Below are 25262 nucleotides of genomic sequence, written 5' to 3'. Positions count from 1 at the left end.
ATTGCCTTGTAGAAGTGGGGAGCTGGGCTTATTAAGTCTGACTGGCTCTAGGGTCCACCGGTCATATATTGAGAGACTTACACTTGAAGAGTATGGAGCTGGGCCCCTTAAGTCCGACCAGATTTGGGGTCGACCGCCCATATGATGAGAGATTTATGCTTGAAGAGCGAGGAGCTAAGCCTCAAAGGTAAGTGGTCTGCCTGGTGCTATGCACCCTGACTACCTCCTTAATGTTGACAGCCACCTCATCTTGACATTGTCTGTATATCATCTTGATTATTGGACCCAACTTACTCTCCAAGCCACTCGTAATACGTTGTATCAAATATATAAATGGTCTAATTGAATAAGATACTTAGCCCTCGCCTAAGAGACAGGGGACATAATTATTTTTAACAAAATTTTAAAATAAAGTCGGGCATTTAGTCTTGCCTGACACTTCGAGGGCACTTCTCCTCTGACAGCGGGCACGTGGCGCTCTCCGCGTTGCTGACGTAGATCCCCGACCGGTCGTACGGACCTCAGGCGAACCTACAAAGAAATCGGGCCGGGAAGGGGTTCCCGGCGACGATCCTCCGACGCTCAAGTCAGGTAAGTGGACAACAAAGGGGTGGCTCCAAGAATCGGAAAAAACGTACCTCAGGTGAAGTGTGAGACCCTTTATATAGGGCTGTGGAGAAGCGAGTGCACACCCACCGAGGTGTACACGTGTCTTTTCCCATACCGTAGTATGGGCTTGTCAGAGGAGTTTACCTGACACCATACTGCTACAGTCTAAGCACGTCTCTGATGGGACAGCAGATCCCTCTGTCGTAAGATTTTGAGTATGGCCTGGTCGTAGAACATGCCCGCTGTCAGAAAAAGATGTTTCCCTTGTCCTTTTGTATCTTCTGTTTCTATGCCGAGCGTCCGGCCGGTCGGGCGTCTCCTTACGTCCGACCGGTCTACGATACTGGTCCGCTCGGGAGTTTCCTAATCGCGTGCTCTACTGACTGTTCACAGTATTGCTGTTTTCTGCCAGGCCGAGCGGGCTCCCCGATCGGCCAGTCGACCCTGTTCCATGAGCCTCGGAACCCTGCCTCCTCGCCGGGTGCCTTTGACTCTGATGAGAACCCATTCGGTCGACCGGTCTCCCCTTCTCCGGTCGGTCGTTCGACCCTTTGACTTCCATGTGGCGTTGACTTCCCCCAGAGGTGGGTCCCTGTTCTTACCGCCGGATCACTTGCCTCCCCTTCAAGTCTAGTCGAAGGAGGCGATTAGTCCGACTAACTGGACCATCAGTTGGGCCGAGCGGCGTGCTGCAACTACCATCCGCTCGAAAACCAAGGGCAGCCAAAACGCAGTCAACGCCACCATTACTCAGCATCTCTTCGAATTTTCCGCCAATCTTCATCATTAAGGTCCAACACGCGCTCATTAAATGCGTTCCAGTGGTTGAATGCCACGTGGCGGTGCTGTCATCATCGTACGGCGGCGGCGTGGTGTTCTGATGGGATCGAGGCGGTTCGAAATGAACGGCGCGATGCGTGCTCCGATTCTCGTGACCTGGATCCAACGGTGGAGGCCGCTCGGGCTCCACCCTATAAAAGCTTCGTTTTCTTTCCTTCGCCTCACATCTGCTGTCGCGTGCCTCCCGATTCCTCTTACGTTCCAGACTTCCGGCGATCTTGCGCTTCTGTTTCCGACGATCTCTGGCGCTCTTCCCTCGATCCTCCTCTTCGTTGTAAGGTTCTTCTTCTTTCTCTCTTTGGTTCTAGCGTTTTCTTTGCATTTCTTTCCCAAGTTTTCGCCCGTGAAGTACTGTTTCGTTGTCATCTTCTTCCTTTTATCCACTTTCTTTCTTCGCCTTTTTTGACTTCATCCGCTCGGACCATGGCTAGCTCTTCCCAACCACAAGACCAAGCCCTCGGCCCATGGTATACTACCATGGAGTCGCGCTTCGATCGGCGCGACGCCGATCTTTTGATAGAAAATTTTGACATCCCTTCTGATTTCGAAGTCATTTTACCCGGTCCCTCCGCTCGGCCTCATAAACCGCCGCGCGGAGCCTTTTGTGTTTTTCGCGACCAGTTCACAGCGGGTCTGCGATTTCCCATTCATCCTTTCATCGTTGACGTCTGCAACTTTTTCGGCATTCCGCTCGGAAGCCTAGTCCCCAATACCTTCCGCATTTTATGTGGCGTCGTTGTCCTGTTCAAAATCCACAATATCCCCCTCCGACCGGAGGTTTTCTATTATTTTTATTACCCTAAACAGTCCGAGCTGGGCACCTATATGTTCCAGGCTCGGCCCGGTCTAGTTTCTTCAATAAACTTCCTTCTTCCAATAAGCATTGGAAAGAATTTTATTTCTACCTCCGCATGCCCGAGCGGGCCCCCTTCCTGACGAAGTGGCAGATCGGACCACCAACCTCCCCAGAGCTCAAAAGATTCAAGACCCGGCCGGATTATCTACACGCTGCCAATATGCTTGCCGGTCTGCGGTTCGACATCAACAAATTCCTCCCAGAAGGGGTTATGTACATATTCGACTTGAGTTCGATCAGAAACCCCCTTCCGAGCGGCTTCGGTAAGAATTTTACTTGTGCATTCGGTTTGATTGCTAACTGATTTCCTCCTTTTTCCTTTGCAGCAAATATTGTCATGAAGTCGATGATGGCTAGAATTCTGAAAAAGAAGGCGGCGGCGCTCGAAGCCGCGGCGGCCAAAGAAATGGAGACGCTTGGCATCCAACCGGTCGGCTCGCATGAAGGGGAGAGCGGGACTCATGAAGAGTCGGCCGCTCAGGCCTCTCATCAGAACGTGGCAAGCGGAGCCACCCCCAGCGGAGGACCAACTGTCCATGAGGAAGGTTCCGCTCAAGAAGAGGATCAACCTGGACAAAAGAGGCGCCGAGTGGAGACTCCCCTCCGATCAGCCACGTCCGCGGTCCAACCATCCGAGCGGGTTACTGCAACCGCTCGCGGCAAGGCTCCAGAGGTCGAGGCTATTTCCTCCGACCGGACCCCTTCTCAGTTGGACGCGCCGGCGGACCCTCTTGAGGTCGTTCTGGTCAGCGTCCTTCCGCCTACTCCCCGTCAAGTCCAACGTTCAACCATTTTATCCCAGTTTTCGGCGCCGGCCTCCGATCCTCTCCCATCATCCGCTCGGACGACACCCGGTCATGGCCGCACTGTCCGGGTTACACTTCACCTTCCGACTAAAGAATTGCTACCCGAGGCCGATCGCCCAACCGCGCCCGAGAACACAATCACCCTTAAGGGGCCCCTAGCCGAGATGTGGGCCGACGCTCGAGCGCGCGTCGCGATGATCCCCCTCCGCAATTTGGCTAACAACCATATGCAAGAGGCCACGGGGGTAAATTCGTTTTTCTCCAAGTTTTGTATGCATTCCTTCCGATCGGCCACTAACAACTTCTATTTTCTTTCTTTTTCGTCAGAGATGGGTGGAGGAGATAGCTGTCTCCAACCGCTTGGCGATGGTGGACGAGGAATTGAGACAACTGAAGGCTGCAAGCGGTCCGTCCGGCTCTCAAGGCCCCTCGTATGCCGAGTTGCAGAAGGAGCTGAAGAAGGCTCAAGCTTTGCTAGCGGTCGAGCAGAAGAAGACTGCCGATCAGGCCCATACCTTGGGTGAGCTCGAGCGGCAAGTCAAGACGCTCGACCAAAAGATAAGCCTAGCCACCACTCGGAAGAACACGGCTATCTCCGATCTGGAGAAAAAGAATGTCGAGGCTCGGGGCTTGGAGCAGAAAGTTAAAGAGCTGACGGACCAATTGACTAACGAGAAGGTTATCCGAACGGACGAGGTGGCAAAGTTCGAGGCGGCTTTACAAGAACACAAGGCAGCTGCCGATGCTTCCCGAGCGGCCTTTAAAGAATACCAGGAGGCTGAACCAAGCCGGGTCGCTGCCTTGCAACAGAAATACATCCGTTCGGCCGAATTTTCGGAGAAGGTCTGCGAGCGGATGTACATGGCCTTCGAGCTTGCCATGAATGCCACGACGGAATACTTGAAGTCCAAGGGGCAACTTCCCGAGTCCGCAGTCATCCCGGCTAAGGACCAGACGACACTTCTCAACGACATCCCGACGACACTTTATGATTATTTGGAGTAGTTTATATGTAATCCAGCCGCCCGGCTAAAAAACTATCACTTTTTGTAACTAGGTCGTTCGGCCTTATTTTCTATAACGCTGTCTTTCCCTTTGCTAATCCATATGCGTGTTGTCCACTCGGCTCGCTAACTACCGTTTATATTGGCCTGCTTCTCCTCGTAGTTCTCCCTTCATCCCACCTTTCTTGTGTTCGAAAGGGGGGTTTTTACAAAGTATTTCGCGTGACTAGTTTGCTCGGCTGAAGGTATACTTTTTCGCAAATAGAATTTTTCGCAAGCTGTTCGCCAAGTACCTTTGGTTACTTGGCCGCTCGGCAAAACGATCCCTCAGTCGACTTTATTGTCTTAGTCAACGCGACTTGATATTTAACGTCGGAGCTCGACGGTCTTCCGCTCGGGGGATTTATAGACGCCGGCTCGTCTCTCGATTTTTAACGTCGGAGCTCGACGGTCTTCCGCTCGGGGGATTTATAGACGCCGGCTCGTCTCTCGATTTTTAACGTCGGAGCTCGACGGTCTTCCGCTCGGGGGATTTATAGACGCCGGCTCGTCTCTCGATTTTTAACGTCGGAGCTCAACGGTCTTCCGCTCAGGGGATTTATAGACGTCAACTCGTCTCTCGATTTTTAACGTCGGAGCTCGACGGTCTTCCGCTCGGTTATAGACGCCGGCTCGTCTCTCGATTTTTAACGTCAGAGTTCGACGATATTCCGCTCGGGGGATTTATAGACGCCGGCTCGTCTCTCAATTTTTAACGTCGAAGCTCGACGGTCTTCCGCTCGGGGGATTTATAGACACCGGCTCGTATCTCGATTTTTAACGTCGGAGCTCGACGGTCTTCCGCTCGGAGGGTTTATAGTCGCCGACTCGACTCTCGATTTTTAACGTCGGAGCTCGACGGTCTTCCGCTCGGAGGGTTTATAGTCGCCGGCTCGACTCTCGATTTTTAACATCGGAGCTCGACGGTCTTCCGCTCGGGGGATTTATAGACACCGGCTCGTCTCTCGATTTTTAACGTAGGAGCTCGACGGCCTTTAAGGCTAATTTTGACACTGCCGTTAGGCGAAGCTATTTGTCATCCTTTTATCATTTTGCTTCCTGCATTACAAGGACCTGGACGACCCACAACATATATAAAATTACATTTAGCGCACCTCTCAACCAGCTCGGTGCGGCTGGAGATGATTCGCGCTCTATGGTCTGTCCAGCTATCGTCCGTCTTCATCCTCCAAATAATAAGCACCCGAGCGAAGCTTCTCGATGACTTTGAAGGGGCCCGCCCAAGGAGCTTCCAACTTGCCAACGTCGCCGACCGACTTTACTTTCTTCCAGACAAGATCGTCAACCTGAAATGCTCTGGGGATTACGCGTCGGTTGTAGTTTTGCTTCATCCGTTGTCGGTACGCCATCAGCCGGACGGACGCCTTGGCTCGCTCTTCGTCGACCAGATCAAGCTCCATGTTCCTCCGCTCGGCATTATTATCATCATCATAATTCTGGATCCGGACAGACTCGACGCCGACTTCGACCGAAATTACCGCTTCGCCGCCATACACCAAATGGAAAGGCGTGACACCCGTTCCTTCCTTTGGGGTTGTGCGGATAGCCCATAAAACACCTGGCAGCTCGTCCATCCAACTTCCTCCCATGTGGTCCAGTCGGGCTCGAAGAATTCTAAGGATTTCTCTGTTGGTTACTTCCGCTTGGCCGTTGTTTTGAGGATACGCCACGGAAGTGAAGTGTTGTTCAATGCCATAACTTTTGCACCAATCTTCGAGTTGCTTCCCGACGAACTGTCGTTCGTTATCTTATACTAGCCGGCGAGGGATGTCGAACCGGCAAATTATATGCTGCCAAATAAATTTTTTGACCATCTTCTCGGTGATCTTTGCTAGCGGCTCGGATTTCACCCATTTAGAAAAATAGTCGACAGCCACCAGTAAAAACTTTCGCTGACCAGTCGCCATAGGAAATGGACCCACGATATCCATCCCCCACTGGTCGAACGGACAGGATACGGTAGCTGCTTTCATTTCCTCCGCCGGTTGGTGAGAGAAGTTGTGATACTTCTGGCAGGAAAGGCACGTCGCGACTGTACGAGCGGCGTCTGCTTACAGAGTTGGCCAATAGTATCCGGCCAGCAGGATCTTCTTAGCCAGCGATCGTCCGCCCGGATGTCCTCCGCATGATCCTTGATGCACTTCTTGGAGGATATATGCCGCGTCTTCCAAGCTCACACATTTCAACAGCAGATGGGAGAAAGCCTTCTTGTAGAGTTGGTCTCCAATAAGCGTGAACCGACCGGCTCTCCTTCTTAATAGCTGGGCAGCCTCCCGATCGGATGGTGTAGCACCCGAGCGCAGAAACTCTATGATGGTTGTCCTCCAGTCGCTCGGAAACGCGAGGCCCTCCATCCGGTCGACGTGTGCCACCAAAGATACTTGTTCAATTTGCTGCTGAATGACGACCGGCGTTATTGAACTTGCAAGTTTAGCTAACTCATCTGCCGCCTGGTTTTCCGCTCGGGGTATCTTCTGGATAATGACTTCTCTGAAATTAGCCTTGAGCTTTTCGAAGGCTTCAGCGTAGAGTTTGAGCCGAGCGTTGTTAATCTCAAAAGTGCCAGAGAGCTGCTGAGCGGCAAGCTGCGAATCTGAATGCAGTGTCACCCGACCGGCCCCCACATGCCGGGCGGCCTGTAAGCCGGCTATAAGGGCCTCATACTCCGCTTCGTTGTTTGTGGCTCTGTAATCCAGCCGAACGGATAGATGCATTCGTTCTTCTTGTGGAGAGAGTAATAATACCCCAATTTCGCTTCCGAGCCGAGTAGAGGATCCATCCACAAATATTTTCCACATGGCTTCGGGCTCTGGCTTTTGTACTTCGGTGATAAAATCTGCTGAGGACTGCGCCTTAATCGCCGAGCGGGGTTGATACTGAATATCAAATTCGCTCAACTCCGTGGTCCATTTAATGAGCCATCCGGACGCTTCTGGATTCAACAGCACTCTCCCCAATGAGCTATTTGTCCAGACGATGATAGTATGGGCCAAGAAATAGGGACGGAGGTGCCGAGCGGCGAGGACCAAAGCAAAAGCCAGCTTCTCGAGCCCAGTGTAGCGAGATTCTGCGTCCTTTAAAATATGACTTAAGAAATACACTGGTTCTTCTCCGCTCGCCCTTACTAATGCCGAGCCGACTGCGTGCTTATTCGAAGATAAGTAAATACAGAGCGGCTCACCCACAGCTGGCTTGGCTAGCACAGGCAGAGAGTTCAGATATGCCTTCAGCTCTTCGAATGCCCGATCGTATTCTTCATCCCAATGAAATTTGGTAGCCTTGCGTAAGATTTTGAAAAAAGGAAGACTCCGATCGGCCGTCTTCGAGATGAACCTGGACAATGCTGTTATCCGACCGGTCAAGCGCTGGTCTTCCCTCAGATTTCTTGGGGGCGGCATATCTTGTAATGCTTTCACCTTGTTGGGATTCGCCTTGATGCCCCGCTCGGTCACTATGTAGCCCAGAAAACGCCCGTCTTTTGCTCCGAACAGACACTTCTGAAGGTTCAGCTTAACTCCATATCTTCTCAGCGTTCAGAAAGTCTCCTCCATGTCTTTAAAGAGATCGGCCGATCGGACTGACTTGATGAGGATATCGTCCACGTACACTTCCAAATTTCGTCTGATCTGCTCCTTGAACACTTTGCTCATCAAGCGCTGGTATGTTGCTCCCGCGTTCTTCAGTCCGAACGCCATCACATTGTAGCAGTACGTGTCGTCGGCTGTAACGAAGCTAACCTTCTCTTGATCTTCTCGGGCGACCGGTACTTGATGGTATCCTTGATAAGCGTCGAGCATGCATATCAACTCGCAACCGGCTGTGGAGTCCACCAGTTGATCAATCCAAGGCAGAGGATAAAAATCCTTCGGGCATGATTTGTTGAGATCCCGAAAATCTATGCACACTCTCCACTTGTTGCCTGGCTTGGAGACTAGTACTACGTTCGCCAGTACTACGTTCGCCAGCCAACTCGGGAACTGGACCTCGCGTATATGGCCGGCTTCCAGGAGCATCTCAACCTCCGCTCGGATGATGGCATTTTGCTCAGCGCTGAAATCCCTTTTTCTTTGCTTCACCGGCCGAGCGTCCGGTCGGACGTGGAGCTCATGCTGCGCTATACTCGGCGAAATTCCGGGCAGCTCATTTCTCGACCAGACGAAGACATCACAGTTTCGCTGGAGGCATTTGATCACTTCCTCTTTTTGGCTCGCCTCCAGATCGGCCGCAATGAAAGTGGTGGCCTCCGGTCGGGTCGGGTGAATCTGCACTTCCTCTATTTCTTCATACACCAAAGAGGGTGATTTCTCGATTATGACATTTACCTTGATCCGGGGCACTTTCCGAGCGGAATTGGCTTCAGCTCAGACCATCTCGACGTAGCATCGCCGAGCTGCTACCTGGTCTCCTCGCACTTCTCCAACTTTCTCTTCCACCGGGAACTTGATTTTCTGGTGGAAGGTGGAGACGGCCGCTCGGAACTCGCTGAGCGCCGGTCGCCCCAAAATGACGTTGTATGCTGAGGGAGAGTCGACCACGACAAAATTTGCTGTCCGCGTTCTTCTGAGCGGTTCTTCTCCCAGCGAAATAGCCAATCGGACTTGTCCAACCGGCAGAACTTCGTTGCCCGTAAACCCATAGAGGGGGGTTGTCATGGGCAACAGCTCGGCTCGATCAATTTGTAGTTGGTCGAAGGTCTTTTTGAATATGATGTTGACCGAGCTTTCTGTATCAATGAAAACGCGGTGAATAGTGTAGTTGGCTATTACCGCTTTGATGAGGAGAGCGTCGTCATGTGGCACTTCGACTCCCTCCAAATCCCGGGGCCCGAAGCTGATTTCGGGTCCGCTCGCCCTTTCCTGGCTGCAGTCGACCGCATGGATCTGCAGTTGTCTGACGCTCGCCTTCCTTGCCTTGTTGGAGTCACCTCCGGTCGGCCCGCCAGCGATAATGTTGATTTCGCCTCGGGAGGTGTTGTTTCTATTTTCTTCTTCCTGAGCCGACGGCCTAGGCTGCTCCCTAGACCTCCGGGGATTGTCCTCACGCCTCGGAGTATGGTGCCGTTCGGGAGTCTGTCTTTGTCGCCTATCAGATATCATCCGATCGGCTTCACAAGGGCGTTGTCGCCTGTCGGATGATGGCGATCGACGGCCACCACTCCTGGAAACAGGGTGAGCGATCAGGGGAAGGCTTCGGCAATCTCTTGTATTGTGCGTGTCCGTCCGGTGGAATGAGCAGAACATAGGCGTCCATTTCTTTTTAGGCTTGGGCCGCTCGACAGACACTTCTTGAATGGCGTGGGATCTTACATGTTGTAGGGGGCGAGCTGCTTCAGCTCGCGGTCCTCTGGGTGGCTGATGAGCCGTGTGCGGCTTCCGCTCGGCAATGGGAGCCCGCTCGGTTAGAGTTTCCTTCCTTCGGGCTGCTTGAGCTTCCTCCACATTGATGTATTCGTTGTCCCGGTGCAGCATATGGTCGTAGTCTCGGGGCGGCTTCCGAATGAGCGAGCGGAAGAAGTCCCCGTCCACGAGGCCTTGCGTAAATGCATTCATCATTGTCTCGGAGGTGGCCGTTGGAATGTCCATGGCCACCTGGTTGAATCGCTGGATATAAGCTCTGAGCGATTCTCTGAGCTCTTGCTTGATAGCGAAAAAGCTCACGCTAGTCTTCTGGTAGCGCCGACTGCTTGCAAAATGGTGGAGGAAGGCTGTTCGGAAGTCTTTGAAACTTGTGATGGATCCGTCCGGAAGCCTCCGAAACCACCGTTGAGCCGATCCTGAGAGGGTGGTAAGGAAAACTGGACACTTCACTCCATCTGTGTACTGATGAAGGGTAGTGGTGTTGTCGAACTTACCCAAATGATCGTCCGGGTCAGTGGTTCCGTCGTATTCACCGATCGCCGGAGGCACATAGTGCTTTGGCAGAGGGTCCCGCAGGATGGCCTCTGAGAATTGACGGTTGATCCGTTCGGGCGAGGCATCCGCTCGGGGAGCCTTGCCTTTTCTGCTGTCTCGTCTTGGTACTTCATCTGATGAAGATCCTCGATCACGATTAACTGCTGCGGCTCCAGGAAGAGTGCGAAATAGGGCCCGATGAAATGGAACCGTGGCCTGCAGTGCTTCCGCTCGGCCTCCTGATGCTGATGTTGCTTGCTGCTCAATCCGCTCGGCCTACTTCTGCCTTTGTTCCACAAGCTTAGCTGCTCGTGTTTCGATCAGAGCGTCTAGTTCTTCTGTCGAGAGCATCACCGAGTGCGGTCGTCCAGCTTCGTCCATTGCTTCCACTCGGATGCAGGAGCGTTCCCACAGACGGCGCCAAATTGATCCTGTCCGAACGTTGAATCAACGGACGCTGGGCACGTGGCGCTCTCCGCGTTGCTGACGTAGATCCCCGAGCGGTCGTACGGACCTCCGGCGAACCTGCAAAGAAATCGGGCCGGGAAGGGGTTCCCGGCGACGATCCTCCGACGCTCAAGTCAGGCAAGTGGACAACAAAGGGGTGGCTCCAAGAATCGGAAAAAACGTACCTCAGGCGAAGTGTGAGACCTTTTATATAGGGCTGTGGAAAAGCGAGTGCACACCCACCGAGGTGTACACGTGTCCTTTCCCATACTGTAGTATGGGCTTGTCAGAGGAGCTTACCTGACACCATACTGCTACAGTCTGAGCACGTCTCTGATGGGACAGCGGATCCCTCTGTCGTAAGATTTTGAGTATGGTCTGGTCGTAGAACATGCCCGCTGTTAGAAAAAGATGTTTCCCTTGTCCTTTTGTATCTTCTGTTTCTATGCCGAGCGTCTGGCCGGTCGGGCGTCTCCTTACGTCCGACCGGTCTACGATACTGGTCCGTTCGGGAGTTTCTTGATCGCGTGCTCTACTGACTGTTCACAGTATTGCTGTTTTCTGCCTGGCCGAGCGGGCTCCCCGATCGGCCAGTCAACCCTGTTCCATGAGCGTCGGAACCCTGCCTCCTCGTCGGGTGCCTTTGACTCTGATGAGACCCCGTTCGGTCGACCGGTCTCCCCTTCTCCGATCGACCGTTCGACCCTTTGACTTTCATATGACATTATATATATATATATATATATATATATATATATATCTATATATATATATATATATATATATATATATATAAATATATATATATATAAGTCGGGTCATTAAACCATGACAAGCCCTGCCCCGTCTAGTTCAGTCTCAATAAGTGAGTCAATGGTTATCCACCAATGATTCGGTTACGAGCCTAGGTCGGATCCGGTTTCGACTCGACCCATGATCGAGTCTACATTTAGGATATTTTTTTAGGTTACAAAGTTATTTAATAATATTCTTTTGAGTTATAAAAGTAATTAATTGACTTTAGCATTTACCAAGGAGATAATTATGACTTAAACTCGGTGATTTTTAAAATTGGAGTAGTTAATTGAATATAATGATTAAACCTAGCGAAAAGATTAACATTATCGAATTTAATATTTTATCAAGTTTCCTTTTTATTATCGAGGGGCGTAGAAAAAAAATGAACACTGTGTACAAATAATTTAAAAAGGCTTTTTTATAAATTCCGAAAGGCTCTGGACCTTTTCAAAAAAATACAATTCAAACCCCAACCTAACCGTTTTTCTAAATTCTCCCGGATGTGACAAAACGACAACATTCTTGTTGCGACAGCCGACAGGGGGAGATCGAGAAGAGGATGGATTCAAGCCTTCCTTTGTCTGCGGCAGCCTATCGACCATCTTATCCACCTATTCGTGCTCCACCGAGGATGCAGCCGCCGCCAACGATTGTGTCTCCTTCCTTCCCAACGACGCCCGACGACCCTCCCGCTCATCTTGATTTCACCTCTGTTGCAGCGCCTTTGCCTACGCAACCAGTCATCGCCTGGTCGTTTCCAACGATGATCGATGCCCCTGTGGATGCTTATGCCACCACCGCTGCAGCCGCCATGCCCCCACAATTCTCTTATTCTAGAGACGGCTCTAGATCCAAGGCATGTGCCGCCTGCAGATTCCAGAATCAAAAGTGCAAGAAAGACTGCCTGCTCGCGCCATTTTTTCCCGCATCAGAAGACAGCAAGTTCCAGAAGGCTCGCCACCTTTTTGGGGTCAGTAAGATGCAGAAGATCCTGAAGGGCCTCCTCCCCGAACAACGCGCTGTCGCCATGGCGACCATGATCTACGAGGCGGAGGTGCACGCTGCGCACCCAAACACAAGATGCCTCGACATCATCCTCCAGTTACACAGTCAGATCGAGCGCAGAGCCGGTCATCTCGCCTTCCTCCGACAGCATCGTCGCCCCTCCTGCACCCAACTTGGATACTATTGGCACCGGAGATGGTGGAATCATTCCTCCACCCTTGCATTAATTCCCTGACAGAGAGAACTCCGTCTCCCATCTCTTCTAGCAATCACAAGAAGAGATGATGAGGCAACGAAGTCGAAGAAGAATAATATCCCAATCACACACAATAAATATTTTGTTCTTCGGTTCATGCATAGCACACTGATACTGTAATTCGATCTAGTATACATTTTAAAATCACTTTTATTCTTGTTTGTCATTAGTTTATTATTTATTCTGTAACAATTCGTGCTACAGTGCTTAATGAGTACACTAATTCTTGTGTGGAGCAGCAAATCTAAATTCGTAGGTCCCATGATAACCACTGTAGCATTTGGAGAATACCTACCCAACCAACATACATGGTTTCTTAACCCCATCCAAACCTAAAAACATCTTTGTATCTCCGATCTGACTCGCCTCTTGGACCCACCGGTCCAACATTCCTCCCATTCTTGCTAATTTCGATCCAGCACTTCCCTCAGCCTCGTCGACTCCAATCCGACTCCCTATCAATTCCGGTCGAACTCCAACTCAGTTCTACATTCTGCCCCGTCGATCTAGGTCTAACACAACTCAATGCTTCTCCGACCGATCTAGCTCCTCATTCAACCCTGCTGATCTAGGCCCAGCGCAACCTGACGCTTCTCACGCCGACCCAGTTTTCTATTTAGCCCCACCAATCCAAAGCCCAGTACAAACACAATGCTTCCCCCGTCGATTCAGCTCTCAAATCCTGATTTAGATGCAGTTTCTCTCACAATGTGATTTAGTACACACTTGCAATTAGTACACACTTGCAATTAGTATGGTGAGCAAGTTTCTCTCAAATCTTGATTGACCATGTTGGCATGCAGTGAAGTGAATTTTCATATACTTGAAAAATACAACTGATTATGACATCATGTTTAGTAGACAACCGGAAGATCTTTTAGTTGTTGGTTACCTAGATGCAGACTATGCAGGAGATTTAGATGAGAGAAGGTTTACTACAGGATATATGTTCACTATGGGAGGATAACCTATCTATTGGAAGTCTATGATGCAATCGATTATTGCATCATCTACTACAGAGTCAGAGTACATGGCAGCAACTGAAGCAGTGAAAGAAGCTTTATGCCTTATAGGGTTGGTCAAAGAATTGGGCGTTCAACAAGGTGAAGTCAAGTTATTATGCAATAGTCAGAGTGCTATCTATTTTGTAAAGATGCAGGTGTATTATATGAGAACCAAGCACATTGATGTGAGGTTTCACAAGATCATAGAACTGATTGCTTCCAGAGAAATTTAATTTGAGAAGGTTCACACTGCAGATATTGATGTACAAGCATTTATTGAACTTGATCCATATCTCTAGATACAAGAGGAAGGAAGCTCAGACTCAGAGATCAAGGTGGAGTTTTGTTCAGATACTTGTATTTTTTGAAGAAATGAATATTCGTCAAGGTGAAAATTATTGATGGATGACTCATATCTAGATGAAGGTTAATACGAGAAACGTCATGAAAAAAACTTATTAAAATTTTTAAAATAAAAATTTATTATAATTTTTATAAGAAAATTCTATTATAAATTTATCGAGTCTAAAATTTAGACATTATTTATAGAAAACATTCTATTATAATTTCCTTTGATGCGTCTGTTGGGTAAAACAAACTTGAAATGCGCTGTTTGGGAATTTGCCGTAAATAATTTATAAATCAACTTCTGCATATCCGGTGAATGTAATAAGTAAAGTCTGAAGGGGCAAAACGGAAATAGGAGAGAACAGCGACAGTGTACGTAAGTTCAATTTGAAGAGACGAGAAAAAGGGCGGGGCATGGGCATGGCGGCGGCGTCTTCCATGACCATCCAGCTGCTGGAAGACGCCATCGCTGCCCTGATCCAACGATGTCCCGACATGCGCACCCTCCGCCAAATCCACGCTCACTGCCTCAAATTTCCAATCTCCTCCTCCCTCTTCGCCATCTCCAAGGTCCTCGCCTTCTCCGCCCTCTCCCCCTCCGGCGACATCGCCTACGCCCGCCGCCTCTTCTCCCAAATCCCAAACCCCAACCTCTTCTGCTGGAACACCCTCATCAGGGGTTGCTCCCTCCTCCCCCACCCCTCCGCCGAGCCCATCTCCATCTACAAGCAAATGCTCCGCGCCGGCACCCCTCGACCCAACACCTTCACCTTGGCCTTCCTCCTCAAAGCTTGTTCCCTCCTCTCCGCCTTCCTCGAAGGACTCCAGCTTCACTGCCACGCCTTCAAGTACGGCCTCCACGCCAGCCCCTTCGTCCAGACCGCCCTTTTGAACCTCTACACCAAGTGCGAAAACATCCCCTCCGCACGCGCCGTGTTCGACGAAATTCCCCAACGAAATTTGTTCTCATGGAGCGCAATGATTGGAGGCTACGCCAGAGTTGGGCTCGTCAACCAGGCACTGCAACTCTTCCGAGAGATGCAGGAAGCAGGCGTGGTTCCCGACGAGGTCACCATGGCGAGCGTCATCTCCGCGTGCGCAAAGGCCGGCGCTTTGGACTTGGGGAGGTGGCTTCATGTCTTCATCGACAGGAAGGGGATCGTCCTTGATCTCGAGCTCAGCACCGCGCTGATAGATATGTATGCGAAATGCGGAGAAATTCATAAGGCGCGCGAAGTGTTCGATGGTATGCCGGTGAGGGATACGATGGCTTGGAGTTCCATGATTGTTGGCCTAGCCATCCATGGCCATGTCAGGGATGCTCTGCAGTTGTTCTCAGCAATGATGGATTCTAAAGTGGCCCCTAACCATGTGACGTTCGTCGGCGTTCTTTCGGCGTGTGCGCACAGCGGATTGGTGAGCGACGGCCGTCGTTACTGGTCCACCATGCGGCATATGGGCATTGAGCCGCTGATGGAGCATTATGGTTGCATGGTCGATCTGCTTTGCAGGGCTGGCCACGTCGAGGAAGCTTTCTCATTCGTGAAGGACATGCCCATCGTGCCCAATTCTGTGATCTGGAGAACTCTGCTTGCAGGATGCAAGAACACTAGGACTTCCGATGAAGTTGTCGAGACTGCAGCAGAGAAACTTCTTGAGATGGGGCCACTCAATGCCGAGAACTATGTTCTCCTTTCAAACTTGTATGCGACCAGGTGCGAATGGGACAAGGTGAGCCAAATGAGGAGGAAAATGAAGGAGCTCGGCGCGAAGGTAGTCCCAGGCTGCAGTTCTACCGAGATCGATGGCTTCGTGCATGAATTCACAGTTGCCGATGACACTCATCCGGAGATCCAGATGATCAGGGAGGCACTGAGGGATATAACGGAGCGGGTGCGACGTGCCGGTCATGAGCCATCGACGTCTTCGGTGCTTCATGATGTCGTAGAAGAAGAGAAAGAGAGCGCTCTGTGCGAGCACAGTGAGAGGTTAGCCATTGCCTATAGCTTGTTGAAAACTAAGTCACCTGCTGTCATCAAGGTGGTGAAGAACCTGAGGGTATGCCTAGATTGCCATGAGGTGACAAAGATCATCAGCAAGGTATACGATAGAGAGATTATTGTAAGGGATCGGGTCCGTTTCCATCGCTTTGTGAATGGAACTTGTTCTTGCAATGACTTCTGGTGATCCTTTTTACTTTTTTTTTTTACTGAAATAGATTCATGTTATTCAGTGTTAATGTTTTGAGATTGGAGTGCTAGCGAAGGGGTGAAAGAGCAAAAACATTTTATTATGACTTCTTCAGTTACATAGTTTTTTTAGATTAATTTACAAAGCATGATATAAAATATAGATATATATTCATTTAAAAGTTCTTAGAAAAAAAAAATAATTTTGACCTTGATTAGTGTATGGTATTCACATAGTTAGTAATCCTCTGCAATAGTGATATGGATCAATAGATATTCTCTTAGTAGCTTGCTTTGTAACAGCAAACAAGGCATTTAGAATTGGATGAAAATTAAAAGGTGCCCTTTGATGAGGTTTGAGTCATTGATGACGACTTGGCACGATTAATGATAGTGGAAAGGAAATGAACTATGAAGGTAAAGAATAAAGGATGACATGGAATATGTTGAGTTTAGGGGAATGAACTATGAAGATAAAGAATAAAGGATGAGACATGGAACAAGTCCAGAGTTTCGTGCATCTGAGCTACGATGGATGGCTAGATAGCTAGATGAAGATGATTAATGACTCTAATTGCAAATGGAATTTGTCAACTCTCGCTAATGCTTTAGCAATGTCACACCAACATAAATTATGCAGCAGAAATAAAAAACATAAGAAATCACTTCGTACTAATCGTTAATATCAAACTGTAGTGCGGTTCAAAACCTACGTTCCTACTTCATGGCCTATGGTTTGTCGACAAGTCACTCTCCAAACCTCTTGTGACATGAACACTACAATAAATGCTAAGAGAGAGGTGACAAAAGTACAAAAGAACAAGGTTTGATGTATTATACAATTAGTATTTACCAGCCATCAAATGCCCCCCTTAGGTCTCCTTTTGTACCTTTTAACCTCTTCCAACTTCACTTATGATTATTTTGTTGCTCCATCAATCATTTGATTCCAAATGGCTTTAGCTTGTAGTTTGTCGACAACTACCTAAATCGATTAGAATCTATGTCGATTGATCCACTAGAGTCCTCAAGTCATTCGACTGTTACAATGTTAACTTGTTAGATCAACAACTACTTTCGACATTCCAACTATAGCATTGATTGATTAGAATTTACAATCAGTCTAGTGATCACAAATCAATCAATTGCCTAATCGACTCAGCCTCAAACAAAAAAAAAATTATTTCCTAGTTAATTAGCTTAAGTTGACTCCTTAGTTGACTCAATTCATTAGCCAATTGAATCATCTCTAGTCCATTAGAGAACTATTTCAAAGATTCAAGTCTCTCAATTCTCATGGCTTATGCATGAGCTTACTTTTCTATAATTTGGCTTCACCGCCAAATCTCCCAATAAGGCTTTAAACCCCTTAGATGCATCAAACTCGTAGCTTGCTTCGCGTACCATTCTTTACTCATCCCCTATGTAGTTTGCCTTCTTTCATCTGAAATAAATTTTGTGCCTCGTTGCTTTTTGTCTTATGATCCCTCGGATGTCTCATACCATTATTTTTCAATCTTAAGCGGACCTTAAACCACAGAGCCAACCAACTTAATATATCATGCCAAGTCATGCTTCTAACACCACCTTGATACTTTTTGTCCTAGGATCTCTCATATACTCATGCAACCTTCTCTTAACCTCATTGGACCTCTAAGCCATTATGTGTATTGTCTTGGTTAGCCAAGTCATTAACACTGAACCTCATTGAGTTAGGAGCATCTCAAGCTCCATGTGTGTCTTACCCAGTGTTTTAGATCGTGTAGCGTTGGTTCATAGCATTTTTATCTTGTCATCGCATAGCGTAAATAGTGAAGCGCATAGCGCAAGCTTTTCGTGCAAGTCAATTTTTAAATTAAAAAATAAAATATACTTATATAAGTAAAATAAAAATAACATAACCTAAAAACAATCATAATAATTTATTACATGTCAAAATATCCAAGACTAATAATTTAAAAAGTCTTATAATTAAAACAACATAACCTAAAAATAATCAATATCATTAAACTCTATATCACTATCATGATCAATAATGTCTATGGTTGAAAATTTTTCAATATCGAAAGTTGTTGGAATTACTCTACCATAATTTTCAGCATCAAGATGATTATCTTTCACATCAACAAGACTCAACCTTACTTGTTTGTCTTTGCTTCTACATATTAGATAAGTGATACAACATTTAAGAATCAATTATAGGTAAAGTAGATATAAGTAAATAATTTGCATATGCTTAATTGAATTTTCAACAACTCTTTTTTGAATTCAAAGGAGGAACTTCAACTATATCCTCAACATCTTCGACTCGTTTATCTAAGTCGAAAAGACTTTCAAAGATAGTCGATGACACACTCACAATAGGATCATTTTCAAATAATTCATCATTTTCAAGCTATTTAGTAGATACGGGGAGGATGAGACCTTCTTTCTTAGTTATCTATCATCATCCGCATCAATTTCATCAACTACAATAGGATTAATCTTGTCTCTCCTCCTAATGCTTCTCTCCCTAAGCTTGAAGTTATATTTCACAAACACCAACACATTCAACTTCTCATGTTCAAGGCTATTTCTCTTTTTTGTATGAATCTAATATTACAAAAAAGAAAACATATATAAAAATTTAAACAATGATATGAAAATTCTAAAACAATTAAAATTCAAGTAGAGTTAGAAACTTAGAATATTCACTTATTCAAAAGTGCTCCAATTTCTTTCACATCCTGAAGCACTACAAGTGAGACCAACCACTCGAATTGCAAATGTAGCAACCTCAGGTGTCTTACTTCCAAAACGTTCCCACCACGAGGCTAATAAGATAAAGAAAATTACAAGAATGTATATATAATTTTAAAATATGAATACTAGTATAATTTTACAAAAATGGTTACAAAAAGTAAATTTTACCCAGAGTCGGCAACATTCTTGTTCGTTTTGCTATTGGCGTTTCAAATTCTCCTTCAGCTTTGTTATACAAGTCCAATTAGATGTCCCCTTTAAGACGATCATTAGAAGACAACATCTTATCCATGCAAGCCTACAATCCATCTCTAACTTCATCACAATCAAAAAATCTTTCTTCATAATGCAATTGCAGGTTCAAATAGTACCCAGCCGCGTGTAGAGGATGATGAAGTTGTGGAGTCCATCGTGAATCAATTTTTTTTTCAAATGGACTTGTATTTTATTTTTGTCAACTCCCCCCACAATTAAATTTTATTGTCTCTTTTACTTTATCCATAAGTTCATAAATATATACCATAGTCAATCTCTCCTCTGAATCAACTTCCCTTAACACATTTACAAGAGGAACAACACTCTTAACACAAAATGTAACATGTGGCCAAAAGTTGGGATCATTAACAACAATTCTCTTCACTACCTTCCCCTGAGTTGTTTGAGATAGTGGTGAACTAACCCAATCTTCGGAAGTAAATATTTGTTCAAGTGATCTTTTAACCTTATACATACTATGAAGAGTGAGAAATGAAGTAACAAAGTGAGTAACAGCAGGATGGAGAATTTCTTTACCGTTTGTATACTTTTTCATCAAAGAAAGTATAGTCCCATGACCATAAAGGAACTTCACAACCATCTTAGCATGCTCAATTGTGTCAGAAAAAATCTTCAACTTTGCAATATCCTCCAACATTAGATCAATGTTAATCCTGTCCAGAATCTGAGTCAATCGAAGGCCGGCTGAGATGGTGCTGGTGTTGACGGAGAGGTGACTTTGACCCAACTAGCGTATGTGCACCGAAAAAGTGAACCCCTACGTGGAACTCCAGGACAATGGTAACGAGACCGGCGGTACTTAGGCTCTGCACACACTCAGACAAGCACACGGAGCATTAGAGACCAGAAACCAGGAAAAAAGTCTCGACGCAGGCCCTCTGACACTCAAGTTAGGTACTTTTCCCCTAGAAGAACAGTGTACGAAGAAAAAAAATAGTAGAAGATGAGTGTGAATGTGTGTGTACCTATCTAAGGGAGAGGACCTCCCTTTATATGACGCTACGTACGTTCAGAGCCTGCATGTGGCCTCCTATTGGTGGAAGGAAGGTTCCATTCGCAGGTGATAGCAGACCAATGGAATATTCCCAGACACATGACAGTTATTCTCTGACAGGAGATTATGATTCCCTGACATTGTTTACGGCTTAGTGCTTTCCATCACGCTCGGGTTTAGCTACGAACAGCTCGGGATGATCGTTTAGAGGTACCACTTGACGTGAGTCTAGATGAGGAGCTGAGCCATGGCGACCCGCCTGGGCTTTATCTATTGTCTGTATCTAAGACTGTGGCGAGGGACCCATCCTTCATGTCTTGATTGCTGCAAGGCTGGTCGGGAGTTGTTTTAGTGAAAGTACCCGGCCTGCTCACACGGCCCGAGCTGGGGAAGTCCGATCAGTCGGGGGCAGGTCAGGAACTAATCCAGGGTGTCTCTTATGTCTCATATCTAGGAACCTGTCCTACCTATGCCCGACCAGGAATTATGCGACTGATGACATGAGGTGGTCTAACCCCCTCTTTATCCTAACTGTTGGTTGTCATGTTCCCTTGACTTTTAACTGCCCTTGATTGTCATGCCCCCTTAACTTTTGACTGTCTGACCTTATTGGACTACACATTTATGTTGGGGGATCGGTGGCCGGCTTGAAGGGGGGTTGGATAGACAGCGCCCCCAAATCGTTCGCTTCCTACACTTGTTAGCTTCCGCAGCGAAAATACAAAACAAACAAGCTAAACTAAAGACAAGAATAAGAAAGAATGCAAACCGTTAACAAGCTCGTTTACGTGGTTCGGAGATAAAGCTCCTACTCCACGACGTGCCCGTAAGGTGGACGATCCCTATCCGTCGGTGGATTACTCCCCAGAAGACCTACGACTAGCTCAAACCTCCTTGTGGGTGGAGAAACCTCACCACAAACTCACCAAGAGCTCTTGGACACAAGGGAAACTCTTGAGCACTTGTAGACTACTAATTAGACCTTACCCAAGTCTAATTTCGTCAACCTCAACCAAGCTTCCAAGGCTTGGTTATATAGGCCACGGGTTGGAAAACCCCGCCTACCAGTCGACTGTTAAAACATGCAGTCGACTACCCTCTATGGAACTTCGACCGTTACATCCCAACGACTCGATTCCACACTAACCGAGCGAACAAAGACATTCTGTTCGCTGCCAGTCGACTGCCTCAATCGACTGCACCAGTCGACTGGTAAAACATGCAGTCGACTGCTACAGTACTGCAACAGTAGCGCTACAGTACTACTATAGTAGCGCTACAGTACTGCTACAGTAAAACCCTAAAACTAGGATTTTACTCCGAGTACAATCTCTCATGCACTCGTACCATCACCCTTATGACTCATTTGACGCTTCATTTGCAGCTTTGACCTCTTGCCTTCAAGCCTACTTCCTTTGGCTCTCGTCCCTCGGATGCATTCAAGCCCGCGGCTCGTCCCTAATGCCATCCTTCGTGTATGCCTCGAAGTCGCTTCCCTCGGCCCTTGTCCTCGTTGCCTTGTCCACGGTCCTTCGGATGCTCCATCCTTCACCGGACCCGAAGCCATCAACCTGAGTCACATGTGTATCCTGCAAACCTGCACAACTCAAATACACATATCAAATACAAGGGTGAACCTAACTTAAACCCTTTGCCCAAACACCAAAACACATGGTCCCGCGTGTTAGGATCGATGGTCGCGGCTAGAGAGGGGGGGTGTGAATAGCCGACCCCAAATTGCTCGTTTCTTCCTACGATTAGGGTTAGCGCAGCGGAAATAAAAATAATAGAAACGAAAGCGGAGAAATCAAACCTCAACACGCGTCGATGTAACGAGGTTCGGAGATATACTCCTACTCCTCGGCGTGTCCGTAAGGTGGACGAGCCCTATCAATCCGTCGGTGGATGAGTCCCCGGAGAACCGGCTAATAAATACTCCTTGTGGGTGGAGAAACCTCGCCACAATAGCTTGCAACAGCAATATGGAAATACAACGAAGAGCAAGAACAAAATACACAATGAATGTACAAATACTCGCTTGCCTTCTCGTCGACTGAAGTCTCGGATGAAGCACCAACTTCACGGACGAATGCCAACAAGCAACTCAGTCGAAGAAGCTCACACGAAGCTTCGGAGCTCAGCAAAGCTCAAGAGCACAACTTTCAGAAGAACAGCAGCTCAGTTCAGAGGAGGAAGAAGGAAGAAGTCGTAGTCCCTCTGTAGAAGCCCTCAGCCTCTTTATATCTGCACATTCGAAGAAGAAGCCGAAGCAGAAGATAGAAGACCGCCAGAGCCAGCAATACGGTCGCCATTCCGGAAGCCTGATCGGTCCACGGGACCGATCAGGGTCCGCACACCGATCCCACCTCTCTGTAAGAGAGGTGGTTGCGTCTCGATCGATCGTGGAGACCGATCGGACTCGCTGATCGGTCCCCTGATCGATCCAGTCACTACCGTTGCGTACTCTCCGATCGGTCTCCGGACCGATCGGATGACTCTGAGAACCCTTCATTTGTTATCGATCGGTCACTGCACCGATCGATACTCAGCGATCGGATCGGTCACCAGACGATCCAGGTTTAGAGCTCCAGCCCTAAACCCTAAATGGTCCTGAGAACGAGCTACCGAGCCCTCTCTTGACCTAGTCCGGAGAACGAGCTACCGATCCCTCTCCGACTTCGTCCGGTCCAGAGAATGAGCTACCGAGCCCTCTCTGACCACAGTCCGAAGAACAAGCTACCGAGCCCTCTCCGACTTTCCGTGTCAAGTCTCCAACTTGGTCTTCTCCGTGCCAAGTCTCCATACTTGGACTTTTCCCGTGCCAAACTCCCTGCTTGGACTTTTCACCAAATGTCTGGTCAACCTTGACCCATCTGGATTTCCCTTGCCTGGCTTCACTCACCAGGACTTCCAAACTGCCTAGCTTCACTCACTAGGTCTTTTCCCTGCCTGGCTTCACTCACCAGGTCTTCCCAACTGCCTAGCTTCACTCACCAGGACTTTCTCCAACTGCCTGGCTTCACTCACCAGGGCTTTCACTTTCACCTAGCTTCACTCACTAGGATTTTCACCTGGCTTCACTCACCAGGATTTCCCGACTGCCTGGCTTCACTCACCAGGACTTTCCGAACTGCCTAACATCCCAGTTAGGACTTCCCAGTCAAGTATCCGGTCAACCTTGACCTACTTGACTCTTCTTCATCCAACCTGATCAGACCCTGATCAGTATCTCTCCGCATGGACAACTGCACCTGCATTGTCCATGTCTACATGTCTTTCTGTATTGTCAAACATCGAAACCATGACCAAGGTTTACGCTTGGTCAACTAGGTCAACCTTGACCTCCTGGAAATTGCACCAACAATCTCCCCCTTTTTGATGTTTGACAATACCTTTAAGTTAGGCTAATCCAATAGCCTCAACTTTCTTCATGCCACTAGGTAATGAAACATAAGTTACAACCTTACATTCTCCTTCTAAGAAGGCAACCTCCTTCTTAGATAATGAAGGCCTAACTTAAACCCTTCATTCTCCCCCTATTGGCACACATCAACAAACTCTCCCCCTGAAGAGTAAGTTATCGTTGTTCACAACTTCACTCGTTGTGATCAACAAACTCTCCCACTAACTCCAATGTTCTTCCTTGAACATTCTCTAGACATTCTCCATTATCCTCCTTTTTGACACACATCAAAAAGAGTGAATCAAGGTCAAGAGTTTCTTCCTAATGAAAGTCTCATACCTTTCATTGAAACCCTTAATTTTCCCCCTTGATACTAATGTCAATAGTCAATTTAGTGATAATCCCATATCACTCATGACAACTCCCCCTAAAGGTCAACTCCCCTTGACCATTGCATCAACAATGTCTTGGAGAATTTCAAACCTTTAGAATTCTAAAACACCAATTCCCGAGCTGAAATTTCAGACAACCAGTCGAATTTTAGCAACTTGGCGCGCCCTGATCGGTCACTAGACCGATCAGGTCTTCCCTGGATCGGTCACAGTGACCGATCCACAACTGCCTGGACCGATCAGACTCCCTTCTGATCGGTTCACAACATCTGATATCAGTTTTTGAATTTCCTTCCGAAATTCAGAAACCCCTACAAAATTCTAGAAAATTCCAGAAATTATAAAACTTTGAGGATACATTCCTCATAACATATACTATCAAGGAAAAATAGTTTTCTATGAAAATATCTTCCATTTTTCAATCTTGATACAAAGTTCAAAAGTCTTTGAAATAGCTCAAAGTTAACTCATCTTTGTATCACTTTGCTCAATGATGAGAGCTATCACTAGAAAAGCTTCATCAAGGTTTTTCAAATCAATTTTAAAATGATTTTAAACCCTTTAATTTAGGACCACAATCTTAGGGTTAAATGTACATGACTTGTACACAAGCTTTCCCTATGATCCCCAATTAGAATTAGGCTCATCTAGGTACAAGAACTATGCACCTTGATCCTAACTCACAATCCTAATATCTCACACACATCTAAGGTGTATCAAACACATCCAAGTCAATTTTGATGTGAGATATGGGTTTAGGTTAGCTTAATCTAAGTTCTCATGCATTTTTCTAAATAACAATTTGATCTCCATATCAAATTATGTTTTAGTCCTTAAATCAATTTCATTGATCATTAATGCACAAGATGATGACATGGCATATAATTGTATCATAAATGGAAACATGTGCCAATGTCATGATGTCATGGCATAAAGTATGAAACTTAAATAAAGCATGACATTTAACTAACCTAAGCATTATCATGACATTTTAAATGATCATAAAATAAATATGATGTCATGACATGGCATATGGCAAACAATATATGGCAAATAGCACATAAAGGTATAGAAAATACCTAATTCTAGCCTTAGTTTCCATTTTTGATAATTTTGATCATTTTGCCATAGGTTCTATATTCCTAAGTGTAATAGACCTAGCATCTTATACCAAAGATTTTTAGATCACTATGTGCCAATTAGATTGACTCTAGCAAACTCTTCAAATTTGATTGACACATTCTAATCACCTTAGGAATAATTCTTAATTTCATTTTCAAGGCTTGATTATACCTTGAAAAATCCTAAAGTGCCACCTTTTGTCATGATTAGGTTAACTACC

At 47.0% G+C, this 25262-nt stretch overlaps 2 protein-coding genes across 2 annotated transcripts; both read left to right on the top strand.

Annotated features, from left to right (window-relative positions):
- Positions 1–11870: 11870 nt before the first annotated feature.
- On the top strand, positions 11871–12551 carry LOC122053485 (LOB domain-containing protein 7-like). Its single transcript, XM_042615539.1, has one exon. The coding sequence runs from the start codon at positions 11871–11873 to the stop codon at positions 12549–12551; it is 681 nt and encodes a 226-aa protein (XP_042471473.1).
- A 1738-nt stretch (positions 12552–14289) lies between these two features.
- Positions 14290–16196, top strand: LOC122051103 (pentatricopeptide repeat-containing protein At1g59720, chloroplastic/mitochondrial-like). Its single transcript, XM_042612060.1, has one exon. It carries the CDS (start codon positions 14339–14341, stop codon positions 16109–16111), a length of 1773 nt encoding a protein of 590 aa, XP_042467994.1. The 5' UTR covers positions 14290–14338; the 3' UTR covers positions 16112–16196.
- Positions 16197–25262: the final 9066 nt, after the last annotated feature.

This window comes from Zingiber officinale, chromosome 3A (assembly GCF_018446385.1).
Source record: "Zingiber officinale cultivar Zhangliang chromosome 3A, Zo_v1.1, whole genome shotgun sequence".
In the NCBI taxonomy this organism is placed as follows: Eukaryota; Viridiplantae; Streptophyta; class Magnoliopsida; order Zingiberales; family Zingiberaceae; genus Zingiber; species Zingiber officinale.
Note: the sequence above shows the minus strand (reverse complement) of the source record. Positions and strands in the feature narration are given on the sequence as shown.